Genomic DNA, 26419 nt, shown 5'->3' with positions numbered 1-26419 from the left:
AACAGCCAAACTCCAACCCTTAAAAAAAGAGAAATCCACTGCACGTTCCTCATAAAAGTGGTATTTATTGTCCAAACAGCAGTGGGGTGAAGAACTCCTAGCCCTTCCCACCCACTGCTCTGTGTTCAGTGCAGTTACAGTGCATAAACACTCACAGAAATGCTGAGGAATCCACATGGCCATTCCCTTATTATTGCTACAAAACACCCATTGCCAGAACTACAAGGGGGAGGAAGAAGGCACTGCTGCCAGGAGGTACCAAATAATAGCAGAAGCACCAGAAGACAGAGGGTGCTGAGATCCTAGTACAGTAAATAGACCAAGGCAAGGAAGATAACTGGGGGGCCAGGAATAAGTCTTCAGGTGTTCCACTGCAGAGTGGGGAAGAGATCGGAGGGCTCAGTGCAGTGGATTCTGGTTTGTGGGTGGCTGTAAGGGATGCTCTGGACCTGTCCACACCATTCACCCTTTGTCTCTCAAACAGCTCAGCCAGCAATGCTGCAGGTGCATTTTTGGGCTGGGTTACTTAGCAGAATCTGAGCAGCAGTATTCAGCCACCTGAAGGCACCTACCCTGCTTCAGTTTGGGAGTGGGCTCTCTCAGGTCAACGCAGCCTCTCTGAGGGTGCGACTACCAGACAGTGTTTGTCATTTGGCCTCCAGCCAGCAGAGCTGCAGGTCAGTGCTGAGCTGTGAATAGGAACTTCTGATCTCTCTCATGTTAGACACAGCTATACAGAAGGAAGACAACCATGGCTGTCAGGAGTCTGCATAACATTCCTGCTGCCTGAGCTTCAGCCCAAAGAGTTACTTCCTCACCTTCCTCCCTGCCCCCCCAGGGCTTTTCATCATGCCTAGATGAACTCTGCAGTTCTCAAACACCCCATAGAGCTGTCAGTCAACAGCACAGCAAGGGGGAGGGCAGGGGAGAGGATTGAAAATGACTCAGCAGCAAGATGGGGTCAGCACCCAGTACCTGCTCCTGTGATATAATAACACCAGCCTCCTGAGGCCCTGAGGAGCAGCAGTTTCTCCCTGCGTAGTGCTCTAATCCCACTTGGGACAGAAGCTCTACTGCACCTACCAGGACAGAGATTCTCCACATACCCTTCTCCCACCTCTTTTAGGCTACAAAGGCCCTGCCAGGACTCTTTTTTTAAAGGGGGCTCACACTCTATTTATGTGCCCCACAAAGCAGCTGGGATGGGTTCAGAAGCGCAGAAACGTACCTTTCTTAGGATCCTGGGACTGGACTGACAGAAGGAAGGACAGGATGAAATCATAGAGGCTAACGGGTTGAGAGGCATGCACTATGAGCTTTCATAGGCAACAGTTTTTATGTCATCAGATGCCACCTCCTAGGACACTGAGTTCAGTCCCTGCCCTCACGAACAGCCACATCCTATGATCTTGCACTGTTGGCCTCCCAGGAGTCCTTCAGGGTGATGCTCTGTATGCACCAGGCAAAGCTTTGGAGCAGCTGAGGACTGGCTGGAGGCTAGTACCAAGTCAGAGGGGCTCAGCTTTCTGTAGTGTCATTTCCTACCCATATGTGGCAGGGAGCAAGGTAGAACCAAAAGCCACTACAGCTGTATGAACACAGAAGTATCAAGTGCAAAGAGACAGCTGGGGAGGCTGCCCTCAAGGAAAACAGGTGAGCTCTGGATGAAGCAAGGAATCAACTGAGAAGAGTAGATAGGAAGAGGGATCAGCTGCAGCATAGGAGGTAGGGGATTCTGGCATGGATTGGACAGACTCATCCCCACTCTCCCACACCCGGTTCTCTTTGCCTTTCCCCTTCCCAGCAGGATGGACAGCCATGCAGGTGATGCCCTCCTACAAGACTCCTGCAGATGCTTTCAGCTGCTCTGTGGAGCTGGACAGTTAGAAAGACAGGATCATCCCACAGTTCCCCTTAGGAAAACAAGTTCAGCTACAACAGTCATCAGCCTGGGCCACTTCCTGCAAGCTGAGATAGCTCCTCTGGGGAGCAAACGTGCAGGGGCCCGGTTTGAGTACAGAGAGGAGGTGAAGGACCCTACTGTTCTGCATGGCTAAAATTGTAGCAGAAGTTTAAATTGCTGGGGGGCTTTGGGACAGGAGGGGCATCATCAGGGATGGGAATGTTCTCCAGGTCGAGGAGGCGCAGCTTGAGCTCCATTGACAGCAAGATGTCCAGGTCACTCTGGGTTCGTTCGCTTGCCATCTCTTTGCCCAGCAGCACATTTATGCCATCCGTCCAGAGGCAAAACTGAGGAGCAGAGACCAGGCCTTTTGAGCCTCCCACTCTCCTCCAAGTCTCCCCGCTGCCCCCTCCATGCAGCATCCTCCCCTTACCTCTGGCTGTCCCCTGTCCACACCATCTGCTCACCTCATGTCTGTGCAACCATCACGTGGCAGCAAGAGAGCTGGCTGAGATTCGAACTGCCTAAGCCAAAGGCCATGGTGCAGCCCAGGCCCGCAGGCAGGCAGAGGCTTTGGTGATTCAGCCTCTAAAATACCAAATGACTTTGCACAGCCAGAGGTGACACTCACAGCTACCCCTCTGCTCCCAGCCAATGATTCCCCCTGTGCCGGGGAAGGCCTGGTCCCAGGAGGCTCGGCTACATTTGAAATCACACAATCTGGTCTTTTAGGCCTCTGCCGTGGAGAGTTAGCTGCACTGCTTCTGTCCAGCAGGGACAAGGGAAGCACTTCCTCCTAAATCCTGATGACTTCTTCATCCGGTCCTGCAGCAGGCCCATCCCATTCATCCAGTCCCACTTCGCACACCAGCTCGGAGTCCAACATCACATCCCTGGCACCAGCCCTCCACCCCCCACCAATGCTACAGGCTCCTCCCTTCCCCTGGCCAATAACACCTCTGTCTCCTCATATGCTCCCCCCCTCTCCACCTACCTCATGCACTACCCGTCCCCTGCCCCAGCATGACCTAGGCCACACATGATGTGGAAACTCTTTGATTTATGGCTCCCCTCCCTTTGTGTCTGTCCTGTCCTCAACCATCCCAGGGGGCCTCCCCACCCTGTCCTGGGTTAAGAGAGAAGTGTTTAGCCAGGCTGGGCCTCCCTCTTCCTCCCCAAATCCCAGGGCTGACCACAGACCAGCAGGCAGGCCCTGCATTCCTCAAATGGGGCACCAAAGAGACACACAAAGGATGTACTGTCTCTGACGCTCTGGCCTGCCCTGCTATCCAGCAAGTCCCCCAGAAGCCAGAAACCAGCTCCTCTGAGCAGCAGGGAGGGGTTTGGGTGGGCGGAAGTGGAGGGAGAAAAATCACCCTTGCAGTTCAATAGAAGAATGGCTGATCACTCTGAGTGATCCAGTTCTCCCTGTAACTACACTTGTCCCTGTCTGCCTGCCTCCATCCCTTCCTTCACCACTAGCACTGGCCCTGCCAGTGCCCTCCTTTTTTTGGAGGTCTTGAAGCACTTTGCAAACGGGGCCGGTGATCCTCAAGGGGAAGTGGAGGGACCTGGTCATCCAGCAGGTCAGTGACAGAGCAGAAACAGGACCCGACGCCTAGCAGGTGGCACCTGCTCCCCTGGGCTGCAGTGCCCTCACATTCAGGGACAAGTTGGCAGCTCCTGGCAGTGCTTTGATACCTCAGGCCCATGAAGCCAAATTCCTAGCCCAGTGGGACTAGAGAGGTGGCCTTCAGCTGCAGGACTCACCTCATAGCGAGTGGGAGCAACGAAGTTCAGGTAATACTCCTCCACATCATAGACTATGGAGAAGGCCAAATCCAGGACATCCTGCAGGGAAAATGCACAGGCTTCAACCTGGTTTTGCACTGGTTGGTCTGAAGGAATCAAGCAGCAACAGCAATAAGAAACTAAGGGTTGACAGTGCCATGGCCATGTCTGTTTTTCCAGGGGAAAAGCAGCAGGCTTCCTGCTGAAACCCAGAGACAGGTCCCAGAGGGTTCCCATAGTTGTGCGGTGACAGCAAGCCCTGATGCCCCCAGCTAGAGATGACAGGATCCCTGGGCCAGTGGAGCTCCATGTGAGGGGAGCATGGTCTTTTGCACTTAGCTGGCAGCTTCAGTAGCTCCCTACTGTCCAGCTGAGACGGCATGGGGTTTCCCAGTTCCCTTGCTCAGGCTGATGGAGGTCTGACACACACAGTCTCCCACAGAGCACTCGCTGCCAGCTCGCTGTGTGGAAGACCAGCGGCTGCCCTCCTCACCCAACCTTAGTGTTTTCTTTGGGGAACATGCCAGGGGTCTTTCCCTAACCAATGCAAAAGATAAAGACAGAAAGAATCAGCACCTGACAGCCAGCACAAGCCAGGGACCAGCCAGCCAGCTCCAGTGCATTGCACCGCACACCCTAGGTGAGCCAGCTCACCACATCCCATCCCAGGGGCCCGACTGCCTGACACCCCCCCTGGGGGACATGATGCACTTATCCTGGGCTGAAGGAGGAGTGGGAGAGGGGAGCTGTGAATTGAGCAGAGCTAGAGGTACAGAAAGTCAACACATCCAAATAACTGTGGAGAGGAGGGAGAGGCCCATCAGGGAGAGGCACAGTGCAGGGCTGGGCAGGAAAAAGGCACTGACCTTGTTTTGCTTTCCAGAGCTCTTCTCTTTCACATGTGGGCACTCCTTCCCAATAAGCAGCGCCTTCATATCCACCACAGGCACTGCAGGGCACACAGGACCATGAGACTGGGGCTTGGCACAGACCAGCCCTGCTCCCTATCCACTGCCTCTGCAGCTCTGAGTGCAGGGAGTGCACCAGCAGTGAGTCTGGGCCATGATACACTAAGGCAAATGCAGTCCAACAAACTGTGTTCTTGGCAGGATGAGCATCATCAGAGCAAAAGAAGAAAGCCCTGGGGTATTGGTCAGGGTGAGCACAACCCAGCAAGGGCAGGGCTACACAGTGTGTCCCCACTTCAATCCCATCAGCCAGATGTCTTCCCACTTGCCACTGCCCGCTTGCTTCCCCTTGCACTGGGGTTACAAGCCAGGGGGTCAGGATACCCTCCCCCTTGCCACTTGCTGTGTCTGACTGTGGCCAGGCCCCCTTCCCATCCCTCCTCTCACATACTCTTTTCCTGTAGGCTTTCGATAGGTGGGCACTGCACCCCTTCCTCCACATCTCCATAGTGCAGCACCTTGTGGTTGGGGGACAGGCGGCAGTACCAGAGCTTATCTGCAGCAGGGAGGGAGCTGAGGTCAGGGCATTCAGCTCTGCACAAGCACAGGAACATGGTCGACTCCCAGACCAGGGCATGCCCAGACCTGCTGGAGCCTCTAGGCCCTCCCATGGCTGACAACCCCAGGACCCACTAGATGGGCCCTTCCTCCCATCACCCCATGGCCGCCTGCTCCTCAGTGTCGCATTTAGTAGTCACACCCCACATTCCCAGCCTCCTTTCTGTGCATTCAGCACCAGGTACTCAGGGCATTGCTCCCCAAGAGAGCTCAGCCCCAGACCAGCCTCCAGGACACCCACCTCCCTTCCCCAGCACGTGAATGGCCGTGGCTCACTCTTATGCCAGCAGCTACCTCAGTGCTCATCCTCCATGTCCCTATGGAGGCCCCTCATCTCCCCTCCAACCCCACAAGGAGACCCAGCCAGCATGCGAGCACCACCCTGCTGCAGCACCAGGCCGAGGACACTCACCCTGTCTGCGGCGGCTGCTGATCTTGCGGAAGAGCGTGCCCTCACAGAGATGCAGGAGCCTCTGCTGTCGGATCAGCTCCAGGAGCTCAGGCTTCAGCTTCTCTCTCAGCTCCCTGGGGTGAGGGCAAGATGAGAAAAGGGCATGCATCCCTTCTGACATGGCACCACTCACTGCCTGCCCCCAGAGCGACCCTGCCTGACACACAGCCCCCCCCCACAAATTATGCAGCATAGCTGTTCCTAGAGAGACCCCACACAGAGAGGGGACCATGACACTCACCCCAGACACCCTCAGTCTCAGTCATGACACCCATCCTCACCCCAACTCCTCACACAGAGAGCAGAAACCTGTCCTCACTCACAGCACCGGCACAGCCAGTGTCTCCTCCTGATGCATCCTCTCTGTCTGCCGCAGCTTCAGGATCTCACTATAGTTGAGCCCATTCACTTTGGTCTTGAAGAGCTCAAGGGAGGTAGGTTTGATGGACAGGGTCCTGGTGATCTGCTCTCGCACCACCTGCAGCACCTGCAGGACACATGGCACATCAGGCCAGTCAAGGCTCCCCACAGCCTCCTGCATTCCAGAGGCACTCCCCAGGACTCCAGTCCCAGTGAGACTCCCCTACTTGCTCAGCTACAGGGGATCCCAACACCAGTCCCTGGTCCTTGGCTCACCTTGTCAAAGTCCTCCTGCGTGGCACGCATCTCCTTCCAGGTCTTGTTCACTAGCTGGATGCAGACACAGAAGAGCTCCTCGAAGAAGTGGTACTGCCCAAAGAACATAGGATAGAAGGCCTGTGCTGTTTCTGAGCCTGGGGCAAAAAGGATAAGATGGACCAGGTGCTTCAGTTCTTCCAGGAAACAAGAACCAGCAGATCCCAGAAGCAGTCTTTGTGCCCCTCCATATGCTACACTGTGCCCATCCCCTGGCAGCTCCTGGCTGATATTTTCCTCATGCAATGGCTATGCCCATTTCCTAATCAGCCACCCCAAGATCTATGACACTTGACAGACCCCAGTTGTGCCAATTTATACTAACCACAGCCACGAGCCTGTGGCACCATCCCCACGCACCCAACTCAAGAGCTGGGGCACCTGTCTCTGCCCCAACTGCTACCCAGGGGCTGTAGTATTTGCTCCTATTCCTCCTCCATCCCAGGAACCAAGGCAGTCTTCTTTGCTCAAATCCCAGGAGCTGTGACACCCCACAGCTAGAAGAGTCCAATTCTCCAGTGTGACAAGCCCAGAGAGAGAAATGGGATCTCATTCTGTCATGGGGGAAATGGCTTGTTACCCTGAGATTCCACAGAATGACTCCACGGTATGGGTGAGCAGCTATAGAGGTGCTGAGAGGCCTCAGCATGCAGACTTGGGCCCATGGAGAGGAAGCTAGGCACTCACACGGCTCCCCAACGTGCAGGATCTCACAGAGGATCAGGGTGAGCTGGATGCTGCTCCGAGCAAAAGGGCACTCATGTTTGTCTTCACGGCTGCTGTTCTCCAGGACAAACTGAGAGAGAGTGTCACTGTTAGGATTTTCCCAAGTGCACGTATCCACCATAGGCCAGACAGAACAGCCCCTCACCCCAAAGTGGGGCATGAATGGAGCTTGGAAAGAGACAGATGCCACCTGACAGGCCAAGGAAATGTGTGTAACAGGATAAAGTGTGCAGCTGGACCTGGAGGAGGGAGATCTTTCCTCAGGGAGTTACAGACAGGAGCAGCATGTCCGGCCCAGAGAGTCTAGGATCTATTCCCAGTTCTGCTGCTGACTCTGGGCCTCTGCTTCCTGGCTTTCGTTACAGGCAGTAGCTCACATACTTCGGCAAAGTGCTGGAATCTCCAAGTAGGAGGCTTGAAGTGCTGAGCTTTATCAAGGCTGTATGCTCTATGGCAGTGGTTTTTAGACTTCCCAAAGTCATGGAACCCTTTCATATCACTTCTTCTGCTGTGGAACACCTACCCCTAACATAAAGACTGATGGAGAGTCAGGCAACCTGAGCCCAGCAATGGCAGCACTCTGCCTCCCAGCCCACACTGCCATTACCCTCCATCTCTTTGTGGAGCCCTGGATGACCTATCATGGCACCCTAGGGTTCCACAAAACAGTTTGAAACCTGCTGCTCTACATGTCTAAATGACATCCCTCCAGAAACTGGCCCAAGGAAAAGGCCCAGCTCAGGCCAAGGCCCAGGCCTTAGCATTTAGCAATGTAGCCAGTTGAACCAATGTAAAGTCTGAACATTCAGAAGGGACTGAGCACCTGGTTCATGGAATCAGACTCCTCTGAGTCTCTAATTAGGAAACCTAAAATGGAAGCAGTCAAAACCATACATTACATTGGAAACTATAGCCTTGAGATTAAATTCCTCCTCAGAAACCCCAGGAAGTTTGGCTGGGTGAAGTCAGCTACCCCAAACCAACTTACTGAATTTGCCTTGGTGAGGTACAATAATCTAATCCACTCCTGCTTCTTTGCTCTTCCATCTCTCAACTGCTACTCCCCTCTCCCCACAGACAGACACCCCAGCCTCTGCACCTGAACAGGCCCACAGTGCACAGATCTATATTCAGACCTGGGTCTGAGAACCCTGGTAGTAACCCACAGCAACCCCTCACACAGCCCCTCAGCACCCCACAAACAGCACTGCAAGGACTGGGCAGCACAGCAGACATTATTCCCACGCTCCCCTCCCCTACCTAAAGTAAGGGATTGACTATATCTTGAAAGTTCTCTAGGTCAGGTGTGAACTGAAAGTGCAACAGCTCATTAGCCAGAAAAGCACAAGCTGGACTCACTCTGCTGTAGGCACTGGGGGAGTTCCTGGAGAAGTAGATCATGTTGTCCAGGGCAAGCAATCCTGGTGGGGCACGATACAGGTCCTGTGCTGGGTTACTGTTGTTCTGGGAGGACACAAAAGATGCAACTTAGCGATGATGGAAATATGAGGCCTACCCTCCAGGACAGTGAAATAGAGAAAGATACTTGCCCAAAACCTAGGAGGCCCAGGTTCTTTTCCCTGCCTTGTTATTGACACCCTAGGTAAACCTGAGCAAGTCCCTTCATCTTTCTGTGTGTGAACCATGGAATAAGTGTGTTGTAGGTCCTATCAGGCTACCTCTGATCTGCCCCTGTTCCAATGTCATTGAAACCAGTATCATGCTGCTATGATGGGCACAGAACAAACAAATGACTCAGAAGGTTGTTCATTTTGCAACAGGATGTGAAAAATAACCCAGCAGGCCCTGGGACAGAGAGGATGGCTCTCCCCATCCCAGCAAGGGTGTACAAGCAGCATCTTGGCAATGGGGATGTTATAGCCAAGGCAAGCTTACCATGAAGCCCAGCTTCCGAAACTCCTTGGCACACAGTGAGCGCCGGCGCTCTGTGCTGAAGCTGCTGGCTGAGGCTTCATTTTCTGACTCAAAGGCAGCTTGACGCAATGACTGGAGAAGTTCCCGTTGTTCCTGCAGGAAGAGGAACTGCCTCACTACAAACGCTGACAAATCCAAGACAAATTGAGCCCCCAGGGTAAAGCACAGGCCCTGACAGGAAAGAAAAGGCTACAGGAAATAAAGGGCACCTTTGTTTAACCACCCATATACTGCTAGTGAGCAAAGAAAACCATCACAGAGCTTGACAGCCTCCAGACTCCAGAAAAGGGGAAGGAGCAGACCTCCTAGCTCTGATGCATCCCTGGTAATTTGAGGCCTGATTTTCCAAGGAGCTGACCATGGTGTGCTTTGCCATTTCCAGTTTCAGTTTGGTACAGAGTGTTGGGAGACCCAGGCCCACTGTAAAACTCCCTTCCCTATAACATGGGCACAGCACAGTAATGCCTCTCTGATGAGCAGGGGGCAGTGACCCCAGACCCCACCAGCCAAGGAGCCAAGAGTGGAAGCAAGGGTCACCCTCAGAGATCAGCTGAGAGGAAAGATGGAATGAAAAGACAGGTGAGGAAGGGAGAAGCTGGTGGAGTCCCTTCTGTTTGGGGAACGGGTAAGGACAAGCATGAGGGGACAAGAAAAATGGAAGAAACTCTTCTCCTTGAGGAGCAGGAGGGTCTGTCCCAGAAGGATGAGCATGCAGCAGGACAAACAAGAAGGGGAGTGAACTGAAGGGTCCTGGGGAGACACTCCTTCACCAGGCCCTTAAGGATTGCTCCTGCCAGACCTGTGAGTAGGGGTCCATGGGGGTCCTCATCCGCCGCTCCAGCAGGTTGAGGCTGACAGACTGCAGCACATAGAGGTAATGGGCCATCTCATCCCCCATTGGCTCTGAGCTGTGGATAATGTTCTGTGGAAGACACCAAAAGAGGACAATGAATATTGCTGTCCTTCAGACCTCCTTTCTCTCTGCAATCATTGCCCCAACCCCATCCCGGCTTGGGCTTCAAAGGGGTACAGCCTGTCCCACAAAGGGAGCTTCCCATAAGCATCTCACCAGAGAGAGGGGTGGGAGAGGTGGGATACAGCAACACTTGCAGGAAGTAGCCAGGCACAGGAGGGTGATACAGAGAAACCAGCAAGGGAGGAGTGACAGAACCACTAAGTGCTCCCACTAGGGCATCTTTGGCATTTCCAACTTAGTGCCTTGTAGTTGTGGCACATCAGAGTTTGAAGCCAATGGTTTTTAGGAATCTAGGGTAACTGGTTGTCCAGCAGCACAGGGGACTGAACTTGGCAGCTCAGGAGGCTTCTTTCATACCTATATTCCATCAGTGGTGGGGACACCTGGCACACACAGACCTAGGGAAGGGGCTGTGAAGCCTGCACACAAAGGACAGAGGCACCGAGCAGAGAAGAGGGGCACCGAGACAGTGTGGTAGGGACTGGGCAGCCAGCAGGAGACCGAGGAACAGAAGAGGAGAGGCACAGACACAATGCAAGAACCCCCCTGCCCCTCCACCTTGTGAATAAACTGCCGGATGTTCCTCTCCCCAAGATGATCCATCATGTCCTGGGAAGGGAAGAGAGACAGTGAGGCCTGTTCCTCCCAGTCCAAAGCACCCTTCTCCCCCATGAAAGCCTCTGCTTCCCTCAGAACCACCATACATTTCCTTTCAGACCCTACACACCACACCTTCCTAAGGTGCCAGCCCTTTTCCTGCAGCCATAGGCAGGACAGGGGCAAGGTGAGAAGGAAAGAGTCTCTGAGAATGATATGGCTGTGTAGGAAACAGACTGGTATTTCCAGACATCATCCCTCCAGCTTCTATGAGAGGTGTTTGTCAGGGATGGGGGCAGGCATAGGGTGGGGAAGTCTGGGCCAGCACTCCGCTGATAGCGGACAGATCCTCTCATCCACATGTGTAAGGGAAGAATGGGCCTCTGCGTAGGGAGCAGAGGAAGACAAAGCGTCTCTCTGGTGTCTCTTAGTCCTTGCCACATGTTCACACAGGGAGGTGGGAATGCTGCTATTCGGAAGGCAGAAGGTGGAGCAGGGACGAGTAATTGTAAGTGCCCAGCTAGCTGCCCAGCCTCTGTGGGTCAGCAGGATAGTATGGGGTACACATGAAGCCCCTTCTACCACAGCAGAGGGAGCAGATACATGGGACTGGGATGACAGTGTAGGGCTCCTGTACACCCAAGCCCCATGCCTGAGTACCACCTCTGTGTTGCTAAATTCCCAGGCACAGTCTGCACCAGGCTACAATGGTCAGTGATCCTCTATTAAAAGCAGGCCCAGTGTACACCAGCACCAGCCCTTGGCAGAGGGTTCATGCAGCTAGTGACTTTGGCACACAATGCCCAGCACTGGGAGATGGGTTCTATTTCTTCATCATCCCTGACCCTACAGTACCCGCCCAAGGACAGGAAAAGCTCTGTAGACCAGGGGCGGGCAGTTATTTTGGGCAGAGGGCTGCTTACTGAGTTTTGGCAAGCTGTTGAGGGCCACATGGGTAGCCCCACCCCTTGACAGGTACCCCACCCCTTGACAGGTACCCCACCCCGTGGTCATCATCTTGTGACTGGAAGTCCCGCCTCCTAACCCCTGACCTTTGCCACCAGAAATACTCCTTTTCAGCAAGGGGTTTTGCTCTCTCAGAACCAAAAAAATACCAAATTATATTCTAAAAATCAAACATCTACAACAAGGATGGGCAATGATTTTGGGTGGAGGGCCGCTTACTGAGTTTTGGCAAGCTATTGAGGGCCGCATAACAGGCAGCCAGGGGCAGATAAACATTAATTTTCTAAATTTTTTAGGGGCCCCACAGGCCGGATAGAATGGCTTCGCAGACCACATCTGGCATTTTGCCCACCCCAATCTAAAACATTCATTAATTTGATTTAAAAAAATATTTTTGTCCTGATTTACATGAGTTTGTGTAGTGTACACAGAGGTGATTGCACAATAGCTTAAAATGAAGTCTTACACTTGTATATTGTGGGGGTGGGGGTATGTGGGTGTATGTAGATATTTGGGCAGTAGGAGTGGGGGTGTGGGTGCATGTGTATGGTGGGGTGTGCGTGTGGGGCTCACCCTATGAACACATGCATGCACGCACACACACACACACACGCACACTCAGAGTCTCTTCCTCCCTTATTGCTCTCCATCTCTCTCTCTCCCCCTCCCTCATTGCATGGACACACACACACCCCCACCCACCCACCCTCCCGCTCCTGGCCTTGGGGTACTGGTGTGGTCCCGTGCTCCCACAGTCGGCAATGCAGCCACGTGGTGCTGGAGCAACTCAGAGCTGTGGCAGACAGAGACTTCCGGATGGGGGGGGGGAGGGAAATAGGAGGGGGCTGTGGGCAGGGCAGGGGGGGGCCAGGCTGGCCTTGTTGCTGGCTCCTGCCAGCTCCCCCTGGGTCCTACTGCCCCTGGCTTCTGTCATCTCTGACAGGCAGCCAGGAGCAATAAATATACATTTTCTAGTTTTTTAGGAGTCCTGTGGGCCAGTTAGAATGGCCTGGTGGGCCGGATTCGGCCCATGGGCCATATTTTACCCACCCCTGCTATAGTATAGACCCACCGAGAGAGGGCCAAGGGTTGCCCTTACCCTCCGTTCTGCGTCATTTGCATTCAGCAGCATGGCGATGAGCAGAGCCATGGCTTTGAGCTGCAGCTGCTGGTTTGTCCTAGAGACAAGGAAAAGAGTCACTAGCCAGGAGGAGGTACGTTTTCACACCCCCTAGACCCGTCAACACCAATGATGCTACTGTCACTGCTGGGCCCCACTCCACCAGGCTCCTTGGCCATATGGGGAAGCTGCCTCCAGACTTCTGTGCCTGGGTAGGAGACCACAACATCCCACTGCCCTTTACACGCCAGGTCCAGGAAGGAACCACAAGAGCAGAGTGCCTTCTAGAGAGTTCAGACATCAGGACCAAAACTCTGAGGGTCTTTCAGGGACCTGGAGAGAGAGCTGAATTGGTGCTAAATCAAGGACCTGATGGAGGAAAGGGAAGACTTGTGCTAGTATTGGCCGAGAAGAGGTGGCAGCATTCACAGAGCAGTGGGGCTCCATTTCAGCAGACTGGCAGCTAAATGCCTGCTTAGGTTCATGAGTGGCAGGGCTTGCTAGGAAATTTAAAATTAAGGTGGGGGGGAAGATTTCCTCTCACACAGACACTCCACATGAGCTTCTTGCTACATAGTAAGCAGAGAGCAGGCTGTTCACATATTAAAAGGTATGCAGAGTGGAGGGAAAGCCCAATGAGAGCAAGGAGTAACCCTGAGCATCAGTTCACATGACTGGAGAAGAACTGAAATCCAGCCAATCTCAGCAACAAGCAGGAGAAGGGGAAGTGAAGGCAATTGTGTCACCAGTATTTCCAATCCAGTGAGCTTCTTGGATAACAGTAAGGCTTGGCAGAGGAGAAACATGCTTTGGATAAGAACCAACATAGAGGAAAAGAGAAGAGAAATGCAAGGAGGCATTTTCTAGAGATTTTGCCAGACTGCAAGAGTGAAAGCAATTCCAGTAACAGCTCTGGAAACTCCAAGATGCTTTACTCACAGGATTTGTACTATGTAGATATGGCCAAACCTCCCTCACAGGGGTTTCGATTCAAAGCCTTGGCATTCACAAGCTGTAACAGGAAGCCTATGGCTTCTGTTACTCTGAGGCGGAGAACAGCAGTAAGCAGTGCTCAGGCAGCTTACTAAAAGGTGACCTGCAAAGGAACAGGCAGCCAAAGTGCCAAGTGCTGTGCTACTTGCACAGCAATAGTATGATAGGACAGAGCCTACTTAAGCAAGAGAGCCACAGCTATAGGAGTCAGGGCAGCGTCAGCAAGATGCCCATTAGAGGGAGAGAGACACAGCTGGGCCAGGGCTAGCAAGCCACCTGACTGGAAGCGGGCAGGGCTTGAGCCAAATAAGCCAGGGCAGGAGCCAGGGGAAGGCAGTTTGGCCCTGCATAAAGTGGTGGTTCAGATGCTTATGTTGAGACCCGATGTGAGGGATAGTTTTCTGTTGTAGCCAGAGGGCTTTTTGCATAGTGTTGTGGTTTGGGTGCATCTGTGAGAGGTGTTTTTTGGAGGTCCTATTAGTACCTAACGGGTATGTGACTGCCTTGAGCTCAAAGCACAGCTAGAGGACCAGGAGCAAGGCCAGAGCCCAGAGAAGGGGCAGAGCTTGGGGGCCAGAGAGCCCAGAGCCCAAACAAGGGCAGTCAGGACCAGGGACCCAGTGCCTCATGAGAGGCAAAGCTAGGGTCAGGGACTATAGCCCAGGGGGGGGCAGAGGGTCCAGAGCCCAAGAAGAGCAGGGAGCCCAAGAAGGAGCAGAGACAGCCCAGGGAAGGCTGGAGCCCGGGGCCAGAATATCCTTCTTTGGGCTGCAGGCTGACTCAGGGCCAGGAGCCCAGTGCCTCATGAGAAGCAAAGCAAAGTCAGGGACCTGTAACCTGTGAAGAGCAAACTGAGAGGAAAGAGGCAGAGACCCCAAGCACCTGGATTGGTAGGGCTGGGACCCAGGAGCCTGGCCCAATGTAGTTGGCCAAGGCAGTGAGGGACCAGCTAAAGGAAAGGGTCACAGGCTGGGAAGACCAAGGCCCCAACAAGTGCATGAAGGCCTGGAGTGGCCTAATACTGGCTTGGGGGAGAAGTGCCCTGCCTAAGGGCAAGTCAATAACACCTGCAAGTCGTGGGCATGGCTGTAGGTAAGCTCTGAAGGCCATGATTGGCCCATAAGGCATTAGGTACCATAGAGGCATGAAAGGCCAGGAGGGCCTACCTAGCATGAAGGCTGGTTGGGGGAATCAGAAGGGATCAAGAGGGATCCACTGACAGAAGGACCAAGCTGAACTCATTCTAGAACCTGGGGGAGCCTCCCTTTCCAAAAATAACACAGACCATCAAGGTGTGGCAGGAAAGGAAAAAGGGAAGGATAACCTAGAGCCAGAGCAAAGTGGGAGCTGGGTTGCCACCAAGGGGGTGTAATGGCCACCCCTTGGGCACCACACCTGTTACACAAGCCCATTCTAGTGACTTGGATTTTCTCCTCTAGGCCAGTCAACTAAGGGTACCAGATTCAACATAAACTAACAGTAGCACAACTGGCATTAAATTCTAAAGCTACTAATGCAGGCAATGCTGGAACTGCTGCCCCTGATCATGGGAGACCCTGCCTGTCATTGTCCATCCCTTCTAATGGCATTCCCTTATCCATGAGACTCTCTCCACTACTGCCCCATCTCTCCCCTAGCCTGTTTCAGCAAAGCTGATGTATCTGGGAGAAAGAAACACTTTCTAAGGGGAAGTCAGTAAAGCTGAGAATCCTGAGAGTGAGTGGAGGCAGAAGGTGCTGTAGATAACAGACAGAGGTGCAAGTAGCAAGATCTGCACCCTGAAAGAACCTGGTTGGAAGATAGGGGAGGTGGGGTGAGGGTGGGAAGGCGAGAGGACAGGGAGAGGAGATTAGTCCTGCTAAGCACCAGGGAGGAGTGTAGGGATTTTACTTGCTCCAGGGACCTAGATCCCTGGCTGCTGTTGCCGTGGTCCAGTCTACATACCTCAGCTGTTGCCACTACTGTTCCAGTAGTGATGCAGTGTCCCTCTGTCTGAATGCTGCTGCTCTTGTCATGACATGGACTCCCTGCAGGACTGCCATTTGGCATCCCCTCTAAGTCAACAACAGGGGCTGTTGCCCCACTTGCCCACCATTTGTTACTGCTACTGCTAACAGGAATCTGCAAGGTGAGGGAACCCTAGTTCCTCTCTGTCTGCATATGGTTCCAACCAGAGCTGAAATACTGCATAGGGTTCAGGGAACCTTGTTAAAAGAGATGACTTCACTGGAGCTCAAAGACCCTCACTGCTCTCCAGGAAGGGGGTTGAGGAGAGCGAGCTGAGGTGTGGGGAGGTGCTGCAGTATGCTGTGTGGGGCCAGCAGTGCCTGGCAAGCTCCTCTCCCTCCCCCAGGTAAGAGGCAAACTGTGGGAACGTGCCAGGGGAGATACTGTCACCGTGCCCCGGGCACACAGTGTCCCTGCCTGGCCGCACATACCCCCTACGGCCTTTCTAAGTACCCCTGAGGATACGTGTACCCCCAGTTGACAACCCCTGGTATAGGGCATTGATGTTAGTGACAGTGTGGGCAACACTGGTCACCCATGTTCTAAAGATACACCCATACTGTTCCAGCTGCAATGAAGAGCTCGCACCCTGATCAGAGGATGCAGAGCCCATCACATGATAGGAGGCTCAAAGAGCTTGACTGGGTTTATTAGCCTGATGAAACAAAGCTGAAAGAAAACCAGACTGCTGGGTCAAAATGCATCAGTAGGTAAACCCCTGGCAGGGGGAAGAACTAGAGCTGTACGGCAGGGGTATCAAACTCATCTGTGTCCCTAGGTTGGATCTGGACCTGGCAGCAGCATCAGGGTGAGTGGCAACAGTGCAGGGGTTAACTTAACCATCATTTGCTGCCCTCTGCCACAAACACGGGTACCCATCAAGGCTCCTTGTCCTGGATTTTGGTGACAGGCCCTGCCCCTGAATTCCCAGTCTCTCTGGGAGCCTGCAGTCCAGATGAAATGGCTACATGGATTGGATCTAGCCTACAGGCAGTATGTTTGACACCCCTGCTATAGGGCAATGCTGGCACAAGACCAAATGTGTAGAGACTGGCCAGGAATAAATTTAGGCCGGAAATCAGAAGAAGGTTCCTAACTATCAGGGCAGTGATGTCTGGAACAGCCTCCCAGTAAGGTTTCTTGCCTTCATGACTATCTGGCTTTAATCTTGCTAAGTTTATGAAGTGAGTTATATAGTGTGGTTGGCCTGTGATACCAGGGGGCTAGACTCAACACCCTGAGAGGTCTCTTCAAGTCCTATATTCCCATGAAATTATGAAATGGCCTTACACTCCATTTCTGCAGGGACCACAGAGGAGATTACTGCTGCAAGCAGTGTCTGGATGTGGGGAATAGAGGGGCAGAACACAGCTCTTGTTACACTTACACCTGCAGGTGGGTGAGTAGACGATCCAGGGTCACTTCTTTTTTGACCACATCAAACAGAAGCCGGCTGCTGGGCACCATATTCTCCAAGATGGACAATGAGAGCTGCTGGACAGAGGCGTCCATTGCATTCATATTGACATAACTCACTATCTGTAACAGGATGGAAAAGCAGTCTAAGGCAAAACTGATCCAGGCATTCAAACACTGAGGTATCTGCAAAGGCTCTGACTCTCTAAGTCACTTACCTTTTTGATGAAGGCTGGGCTTAGGGTCTCCCAGGAAACAAAATCATGCTCCATCAGCTCCATGAAGGCCTTCAAGGTATAAGCTAGAATCTCCCCTGTACTGAAGCAACAGAACAGCAAATATGGTGAGATGCGTCCCAGAAACCCCCTCTAAAGGCCAGGGCAGCAGGAGCACAGCTACCCAGGTACCACCATATCGATGGGCATGTTAGAAACACCTAGAGGCAAAAACAGGGAGAGGGAGAGAGAAAAAGAGAGGGGCAATAAGCAGTGAAGAGAGAATATTCTGTATCAGAAATCAGATTCACACATAGCCTGAGGAGGAGCACAGAAACTCAGAAAACAGCGAGACCCATGTGGTCTTCAGAAAAGTTATGAAATTGTAGGAGAGTGGTTGCACAGTTAAGCATACAAGCATTAACTACTGTAATGCTCCACCTTAATTCTGCCCCCTCATACACATGTGCTCCACAATCCAGTCTTTAGTTACATGTCCACAGCACATTGCCAGACAATGCTGTACACATATCTTGTTCCAAGCACCCCATTGGGGTTCAGCCTTCCTATGTCACACTGATTCACAGCCTTAGGGTGCTTCTGGATTTTCTGATGCTCCTGGATCTTTATATGGTGGCAGTTGCTAGGAATGCCTTTCACCAACTCCTTCTGATGAGAAGGCTGTGACTCTCTCAGATTCAGATCTGGCTACCCTCCTCTTTGCCTTCATAACCTCAAGGCTACTGCAATGTGCTCTACACATGGCTACCCTTGAAAACCATCTAGAGGCTGCAGCTGGTACAGAATGTGACAGCCCACCTTCTGATGAGGGTGGGTCCCCAGGAGCACATAACTTTAGTCCTCCAGCATCTTTGCTGGTTCCCAGTAAATTTTCAGGTGCACTTCAAGGTGCTGGTTTTGACCTATAAGGCTCTAAAGAGCCTGGGCCCTGAAGGACCACCTTCTTCCTTATGCTCCATCAAGATCCTTAAGTTCAGCTAAGTGCAACTTCCTGCAAGTACCACCAAGATATCAAGTCCACTTGGCATGCAACGAATTAAGCTCTGCACCCTCCCCAACAAGCTGCTCCTATTCCCTTTCCCTTCCTGATCTGCTGCTCTGCTTTCTGATCCCTGCATTATCTGCCACTGTGCTGCCTGCTCCTATCCTAATCTGTCAAATGCCACACACAGACACTGCATGTGCCACTTGCTGCACTCTTGCCACAGGATGGCCACCCCACGTGCAGGCTCACTTGGAGAGGAAAGAGTCAAAGAGGTGCATCCACTCAGCTCAGAAAAGCAGAGATTAGGGACCACGTTGATAAGCTGCCTACAAACACTCTTCAGGATAAACCTCAAGGAGGCTGAAGAATTATTTAGGAGAACATAGGCAGGAGGAAGAAACAGGCAGCAATGGGACTGAAGAGAAGCACAGGAGGATCATAAAAATAAACTCTCTAGAAGTGAAATCCACCAGGCTTTGAAACCACCTCCCCAGGGATGGGCTCTTAAGGATGAATGAACATACAAGACAGGAAACCCTGAACTGTCTGGGCCCCTGGCTAAGAGGCTTTTCCTACTTCCTGTCATCTGAAGTGTTACAACACAGTGGTTGGTTCAGCACCAGCCACACCAGGGCTGTCTAACTTGTGGTCCATGGGCCACGTATACCCCACAAGGGGTTAAATTGCAGCCCCTGGGCTCCCACCTATCTGCTGCTCCCTCTCTGCTTTGGCTACAGAAGCAGCTGGGGTCTCTGGGCTTCCTCTCCCTCCAGCTTCCCCTTCTCTGCCCCAGGAGGCAGGGCAGTGCAATGTGGCACAGTCCATAGTGTTGGGGGAGCCCACAGCTCAGGGAGCCCAAGGGCCAGGGCACCTAAGAGGCATGATGCAGTGGGGGAACTTAGGGTGAGGTAGGGTGCCTAGGTGTACAGTGTAGCAGGGGTGGAAGGAAGCTCAGGCACGTGGTGCAGCTGGGGAAAGAGGAGCCTCAAACATGCAGTGCAGTGCAGTGGGGGTGGGGTCATGTGTGGCCCCTGGGGCCCCCATCTGGTGTGGCACCTGCTAATGCAGCCCATGGGGCATGTGGCACCTGGCTGCTTAGAAGCTGGACAGCCCTGAGCCACACAAGGCAGCATGCTTTGCTGTCACTGAGTGCACAGTCTTAGGGAGAAGGGAGTGTGGGATGGAGGAGAGGAGAAGGCAAGTAAGGGATGCAAGGATGTAGGAGCCAAGGATCTGGGTGGTTTCAGGGAAGGGAACCTTCAGCTCGTTTCTCTACCGATACTCACTTGTTCCCCTCTTCCACAATATGGAAGAGCTGCTTCAGGCCATTCCTATTGATGAACTCCTGAGCAAAGGTGACATCTTGGGAGAGGTTTGCCAGCTTTTTCAAGGAGTCTGATTTCACATCCAGGTTGTTACTTTGGATCCCACTGTACAACCTCTCTGCCTCTTGATCCTATCACACAGAAAGGAACCAGCCCAAAGTCATCCCACCATAAGACCAGGTACATGTATGAAGAGACTTATGTGGAAACCTAGACTGGGGAGCATAGGGTTAAAACCCTGGATGGAGGATTGGGCTAGAGTTGTCCTAGAGAGAGACAGAGTCAGGAGTGAAAACTAAGATATGAGGTGGTTAGGCCACAGCCATCACATAGTGAGCCAAGAAGGGAAGCCAGACTAGAGGAACAGTCACAGCTTTCAGCACTTTCCCATTCAAGCAATCCATGGCACCTTACAAACACTATTTTGTTAAATTTCATATTCCCCCTGAACTGTACCAAGTATCATTATCTTGATGAGACCACTGGGGAAACTGAGGCACAGCAGTAGCAGGGGCAGTGCCCACAACAGAGCTGACTCCCAGCTCCTAGCTTACAATGCTTTTGGCCAGAACATGTATGAGAGATAAACCTGCATGGGTGGAACAGGGGGTGGGGATGGGATGTACCGGAGAAGTGGTCAGCCGCAGAATGCTTCCATTCTTAATCTCCCCACGGTTCTGCAATGGGAAAGGCAAAGAAACAGTTAAAGAAGCCAAATCTCTCAAATGGACACCAGGGCCAAGCCAGCTAAGACAGCCCTAGAACCACAGCAGCCAGAGACAGTCACAAAAGGAATCACTCACTGACTCAGTGATGTATGTCTGCTGCCCATCCACATACTGCAGGGCATAATGCTCAGGGTTATTCAGGTTCCACCTGTAGCCCAGACACCAACAGGAGAGACACAGTCAGACCACGAGTCACCTTCTCACAGGGGGTGGGGCAGCCTGGACATAGGGTGTAACATACCTGTGCCAAAGGAAGGGCACACACTGGGGCACCCAGAAAGGGAAGTGAGGGAGAAACCAAAAAGCTGAAGGAGAGGGTGGGAACATCCCAACAGATGCCAGAGGGCCTGCTAGCTCTGAGAGATGGCCCAACTACGTGAGAGACCAGGGAGAGGAGTTACTCACGTATCACAAACTTCCTTCAGAACGTAAGACAATGGCTTGGTCTGGAAGCAAAGAAACATGGCCAGCAGTGAGCATGATACAGGCATGGCCCTGCCCGAGTACCTGACCACACCACCCTGCCAGCAGGGATCCCTTCCCCCTGCCATTCAGACTCTCTTTCAGCACCAGGAGTATCTGGCATCACAGCTGAGCTCTCCAGCAGCAGGCACAGGGATGGGTCGGAGGCAGGACCTAACCTGGTTCAGGTCAATGAGCTGTGGAATTGCCCCCATCATCTGGATCGCAATTTTCACAACATCTTTGGGAGGCGGCATGGTCCTGGACCTCCTGCTCCCACTCTGGCTCCACAGCAACTCCTACAAGAGAAAGGAAAGTGTTACCACTAGCCAGTACTCAGGAGCCATCTACCTGCATCTGCACTCATGGGGCTGACACACTCTGAACAGGAAACCAGCAGGCACCAAGCCCATAAATGTATAGCGAGGGCACCGATGGTGAGCAAGGCCCTAATGAACAGGCACCGCAGAACTGTGGGCGAGGGGCAGACCTCCACCGGCCCCTGTCCTGAGCAGGGGTCGCAGGCAGGTGCGAGCAGCTCCCAGCCCCACCCGCAGAGGAACTGCTCCCCACCCAAGCTGGCGGGAGGGCAGGAAGGGCTGCTGGCGAGCGAGCGAGCGGAGGGGCAGGGCGCCTGGGGGCAGGGCCAGGAGATAAGCGCTGCCCTCTGCACAGCATAAGCCCGGCCCGGCCCGGCAGCAGGAAGCGCCTCGGGGCTGTGGAGTCGACACCGCGCTTCGGGCCCCGCGGCTGCCGCTTCCCGTCCCAGCCCCGGGCAGCCCCGAGCCAGGGCAGGAGAGGGCAGGGGAACCCGGGCGGGAAGGCAGCTCCTTCCTCGCCGCCCCCTCGGCAGCAGCCGGGCCGGGCCGAGTTGCCCCGAGCCGGCCCCGGCCCCGGCCCCGCCCTCGGGAGCAGACACGTCGGTGCCCCCCGCGTGCCCTGTCCCAGCCCGGGGCAGGGCGGGGCGGGGCGGGGCGGGGGCCCAGGTGCGAGCGGCGGGTCTAGTGACGCCCGGCCGGCGGGGCGGGGAGGGACCAGCGCGACCTGCCGGGCCCCGCGCGGCTGCCTGCCCCGAGAGGGGCCGGGCCCCGCGGCCGAGGGCGATCCCCCCCCGACCCGCCCGCCCGCCCGCCCGCCCGCACCCACCGGCACCGCCGCGGAGCCGCCGCCGCCGCCGCCTGCAGTTCCGGGTCGGTGCGGCTGGCGCGGGACAGCGCCGACACCGCCCCTGGGAGGGGAGGGGAGGGGAGGGCCCGCCCGGCCGGCCGGCGGGGGGTGGGGGCGGCCCCGCCGCTCCGCCAGCCCGGGCCTCTCCGCCAGCGGGCTCCCCGGCCGCCCCGAGCCCGCCGCCCTCGGGGCCTGGCCGGGAAGAGCCGCCCGCCACAGCCCAGCGCGGGTGCCGTGCCCAGGGGAGCTGCCGGCCCGGCCCGGCCCGGCCCGGGGAGGCGGGCAGCGCCAGGGCACTGAGCCGGCGCCCGGCCCGGGGCCAGGCAGCGCTCCCCGGTCTCCTCACCCTGCCGCGTTCCCGCTGGGTGCCTCGGCGCCGCCTCAAGTGCCCAGGAGCCCGGCCGCGTGGGGCGCAGCGCAGGTGTGCGCAAGGGCAGGCTGCAGCCGCGTAAATCTCTCTTCTGTCTGTCCACGGGCTTGCTGTACTTTAGCCCAAATGAATTAAGAACAGGTCTAAACGAAGTCCAAACAAGCCGCTCTGGAACGCGACAGCGTCTCCTGCCAGGGGCGTGCCAACAATGAGTTTCAAAACAGGTCTGAAATGGCACACGTCAAACCAGGCTCTCGAGCATCCCAACAGCATGGCTAGGCCCAGCTGCATGGATTCAAGATTTCCCGGAGGACTCCTCCTCCGGCTCCAGGCCAAAAGCAAGAAGCCTCCAGCCACATTGGCACTGCCCAAGTGCATGGAAACCAGGCCCCCTTCAGAACAATGAAAGGAGTCACTTCCTCTGGACCTCCAGTGCTTTTAAAATCCACTATATCTTTATACAGCTTCTCCACCCCATCTCCTCCGCACACAGCTGTATTTGTGGGGGAAACAGCTGTAGCTCTCCATAGGCTGATAACACCCCCTCTTCTTCCTGCCATGCTGAAATGAGCAGTTGACATCTGAGTGCCATTGCTTCACTGCAGACTCAGCTGCACCAGCTGTACAATCCATGTTTTCCTCATGACTATAACAGGCGGAAACCTAAGAAGAATCCCTGAGATTATTCACATCCCTCACCCCAACATTTAGGGGAGTGGCTGCTTCAGGCTCCTTTCAGGAGAGCCTGCATTCAGGAGAGGCATCAGGTTGACATGGGGCCTCCCTATGCTGCGTACCTTGTCAAAGATTTATCACTCCTAATACAGATTCAGCACCAGCAGAATTAGGAACATTAAAAAAAAGCTCTAGGATAGATAAGCACTGATTGCCACCAGTAATTTAGGTACCCTGCAAAGAGGAGGTCTAGCCAATTCATTGCATGTTACTGTGGTCTCTAGACTCAAGGCTCCCTGTGCTATTAACAGCTTAGGTCGGTCACACAAAAATCTGCACACAAGGGGCTAGAGCTAGTGCACTGTGGAGTAGGAGGGAACTGGCTACATCTGTTTAACTGAATCCTTTCCCTTTACAATGACATCCCTGGAAGGTGCCTGCAGAATTCCCAACATTTACTGACACAGCACTTTGTTGGCACTGCAGCTTCAGTATTGTGTACTAGGAAGCCACAAAATACACACTTGAATTCTTACGTTAGGCATGTAAATACGTAGCTTGGTCTGCTGAACACCTCAGACAAAGGCTACTTGTTCTGGGTGCTAAAGTTTTAGGCACTTGTGCCTGAAAATTGTTGCCAGGGGCCTGCAGGGGATTTCCCCAGATGCAAGCATGGAATAGGAGGATCTCCAATAGGGAGTACCCCCTCCATATCTGCAGCCTGTGCTGCTAGGTCTCCCTACTCCATACTCACAGGCACATCTGGGGAAATCCCCCGCAGAGAGATTTCCCTGTTCGGGTCTGGAAACGTGGATGGGGACCCCTGTTCAAGTCCCCCCATCCACCACACACACATACATTCTCCCACTATCCAACTCTGAGGGGGCATCTATAAGTGGGGGCTTTCCCCCTGCTTGCAGACATGCCCCAAGTTGGGAGCAGCAACTCGGGATGTCTCCCTGGAATGCTAAGCTGTCTGGCATGCAGACATGTCACAGCACTGGCGATCATGTTCCAGTGAAGATGTCTGTTTTTAGCCTAGGGCAGGGGTTTCTAGCCTACGGCAGGGGTCAACTGGGGGTACGCATACCCTCAGGGGCACTTAGAAAGGCTGTAGGGGGACGCGCAGGCAGACAGGGACGGAGTGCACCCTGGGGCATGGTAGTGGCATCTCCCTTGGTGCATTGCCACAGTTCACCTCTTACCTGGGGGCAGGGGAGGAGTGCACCGGGTGCCACCAGCTCTACAACATACCACAGTACCTCCCCCCACCCCCAGCTCGCTCTCCTCCACCCCCTTCCTGGACAACAGCAAGGGTCTGAATGGCAGGGACGGGGGGGAGCGTGCTTCTGTGCCCGCTCCCAGGAGCAGGGCCAGGGGGGTGAGGGCAGTGGCACCCCTTTCTGGACAGGCACTGCTTGCCTGGCCAGACTGGTGGGGCTTGCACATGGGCAGCTGTCGCTGACATCACCACCCACTGCCTGGCACCACCGTCGTCACACCTGCACCTTTCCCATGGCTGGTTGCCCATGCAGCTCCGTGGGCTGCTGACAGGCAGTGTGCAATTGGCTGGGCACCAGGCCTGTCAGCAGCCCATGGAGGAAAGCAGTGTGGGTGTGGCAGCGGCAGAGGTGTGGGCTGGTGAGCAGTGGTGATAGTGGCAGTGGTGGCCACCATGTACAAGCCCACTCCTGTTTGGCTCCACCTCCCAGCGCTGCTGCTGTGTGCACCCCGGGGAGGGCGTGTGCCCCCAGATCTGCACAGGCTGCTGCTGTGGGCTGGGGCTGTGCCAGGCTCTTCTTGGTCTGTGGGGAAGGGGTGTGTGTGGCCATGCTGTGCTCAGGTCGGTGGCAGCGGTGCTGGGAGGGCTATGGGGAATTCTGGAGTGGCTGCAGCCCCTCCTGTAGACCCATTCTCAGTGCTGCCGCAGCCTGTCCTGAGTGCAGCCCAGCCCAGCCCCTCCACTAGGAAGAGCCCAGTGTTGCCCCAGGCCCAGCCCCAGCATGCCCCTCCCCCCATGCCCTTCCAGGTTGCATGCAGTGGGAGCCACACCCCCCTTCCCTCCTGTGCCTTCCAGATCAGCTTATTTTTCCAGCTGTGCAGCACCTGCCCCAGGCCCACTCCTTCCCTCACCACAGGAGCCTCAATCTGCCCCTCTCTCCTTAAAAACAAGAAAAACAAGAAAAAAAAATATAAGGGGGTACAGGAGTTGAAACTTTGAGTCAGAAGGGGTACACTTATTAAAAAATGTTGAAAAGCCCTGGTCTAGCGTAAGTGCCCTCTAGTGGCTGTACTGCTGACTCCTCTGAGAATCCAGGTAAATTATATTGGCTATTAGGGTGACTATATTACTTTTAAGGAAGTCTGGGACACTGCCCACCCCCTGCAAGTCATTGGTCATTTGTTGCTTGCCCACCCGCCTGCCTAAGCACCATGCTGCTCTGTCTCCCTGTCAGACTGTGCCCTGTGCCCCGGTGATTCCAGGACTTCTGTTTTAATTTTCACGGACTGCCTGGGACCAGCCTATGAAATCTGGGATTCCCAGCCAAACTGGGACAGTTGGCTACCCTACCTATAAACAATCTTCTGGAGTCTTTTGCAGCTCCCCCATACAGTACAGCAGGATGTAATTCACCCACATCACCTTTTGTTTCTTTGGTGGAACTCACAACTTCATCATCTTGACAAATGCCTGACCCAGAACCAACAGCATCTACATGAAGTGAATTCAGGACAGAACTGTGCCAGAGTACCCTCAGGGGAGAAGACCTAATGCTATGTGCTGTAGGAACGAGCTGGAATACAGGCTGTCCTAGCCCAACAGTGCAGATTAAGGTGGATTCTCTCAATTCTTAGTCCAGCAGGGAAGAAACATTTTTCAATTTAGAACCACCCAAAGCTGTGTTAGTTGAATGTCAGACAGTAGCTATATAATGACACAGGCAAGTTCCAGGATTCATTGAGGGAATCAGGGCAGGCCTTGTTTCTTTTCCAGCCATGGCATCCACAGAGGCACTCAGAACTGTGATTCTCAACCTGGATACTGAAGCTCTCTTGGGGTGTAGTGATATCCTTACGGCTGCCATGGAGTGCTGCTTCATATTAACACTTCTGGGTGTGCAAACACCTGCACACGATTCACAAGATAAACCCAGAGATTTCAAATAGGAATCCATACTGTTAAAACATTCTGACCTGTTGTAGCCTTTTTGAGTTCTTTGCAACAGAAGAATTACTCTATTATTTTTTTGTAGTCAAAAGGTAAGCGAAAGTTAAGAGCTGGTATTTTCTGAGGGGTGTCATTGGTCTAGAAAGGTTAAGCACCACTGCCTTAGAGGGAGGCTGGGTGAAAAGTGGCTCTGCGCAGAAGTTGCGCTAAAGGGCTGATG

General features: G+C 54.1%; 1 protein-coding gene across 3 annotated transcripts; it reads right to left on the bottom strand.

Moving 5' to 3' along the window:
• Positions 1-45: 45 nt before the first annotated feature.
• ELMO3 (engulfment and cell motility 3) lies at positions 46-22414 on the bottom strand. Of its 3 annotated transcripts, none has more exons than XM_014602037.3 (21): positions 22332-22414; positions 20998-21117; positions 20762-20802; positions 20432-20504; positions 20255-20305; positions 19590-19759; positions 17301-17400; positions 17054-17205; positions 12646-12724; positions 10542-10592; positions 9807-9929; positions 8969-9100; positions 8432-8536; positions 7034-7142; positions 6308-6444; positions 5995-6158; positions 5633-5745; positions 5054-5158; positions 4561-4643; positions 3674-3754; positions 46-2250 (listed from the first exon to the last, which is right to left on the bottom strand). In XM_014602037.3, exons 2-21 carry the CDS (start codon positions 21073-21075, stop codon positions 2038-2040), a joined length of 2160 nt encoding a protein of 719 aa, XP_014457523.1. In that variant the 5' UTR covers positions 21076-21117; positions 22332-22414; the 3' UTR covers positions 46-2037. The 3 variants fall into 3 exon arrangements, with proteins under 3 accessions (XP_014457523.1, XP_059569592.1, XP_019351228.1); XM_059713609.1 differs by lacking the exon at positions 22332-22414 and adding an exon at positions 21965-22055; XM_019495683.2 differs by lacking the exons at positions 20762-20802; positions 20998-21117; positions 22332-22414 and adding an exon at positions 20598-20752.
• Positions 22415-26419: the final 4005 nt, after the last annotated feature.

Source organism: Alligator mississippiensis, chromosome 10, assembly GCF_030867095.1.
Source record: "Alligator mississippiensis isolate rAllMis1 chromosome 10, rAllMis1, whole genome shotgun sequence".
Taxonomy (NCBI): domain Eukaryota; kingdom Metazoa; phylum Chordata; order Crocodylia; family Alligatoridae; genus Alligator; species Alligator mississippiensis.
Note: the sequence above shows the minus strand (reverse complement) of the source record. Positions and strands in the feature narration are given on the sequence as shown.

What these genes read in the sequence shown, in the direction of transcription:
- ELMO3 (XM_014602037.3), bottom strand. Translation starts at nt 21,075, where the DNA reads ATGCCGCCTCCCAAAGATGTTGTGAAAATTGCGATCCAGATGATGGGG. An exon ending in AGACATACATCACTGAGTCA is followed by an intron (nt 20,306 to 20,431) that starts GTGAGTGATTCC and finishes TTCCCATTGCAG; the next exon opens with AACCGTGGGGAGATTAAGAA. An exon ending in CGAAAGCCTACAGGAAAAGA is followed by an intron (nt 4,644 to 5,053) that starts GTATGTGAGAGG and finishes TGTGCCCTGCAG; the next exon opens with TGCCTGTGGTGGATATGAAG.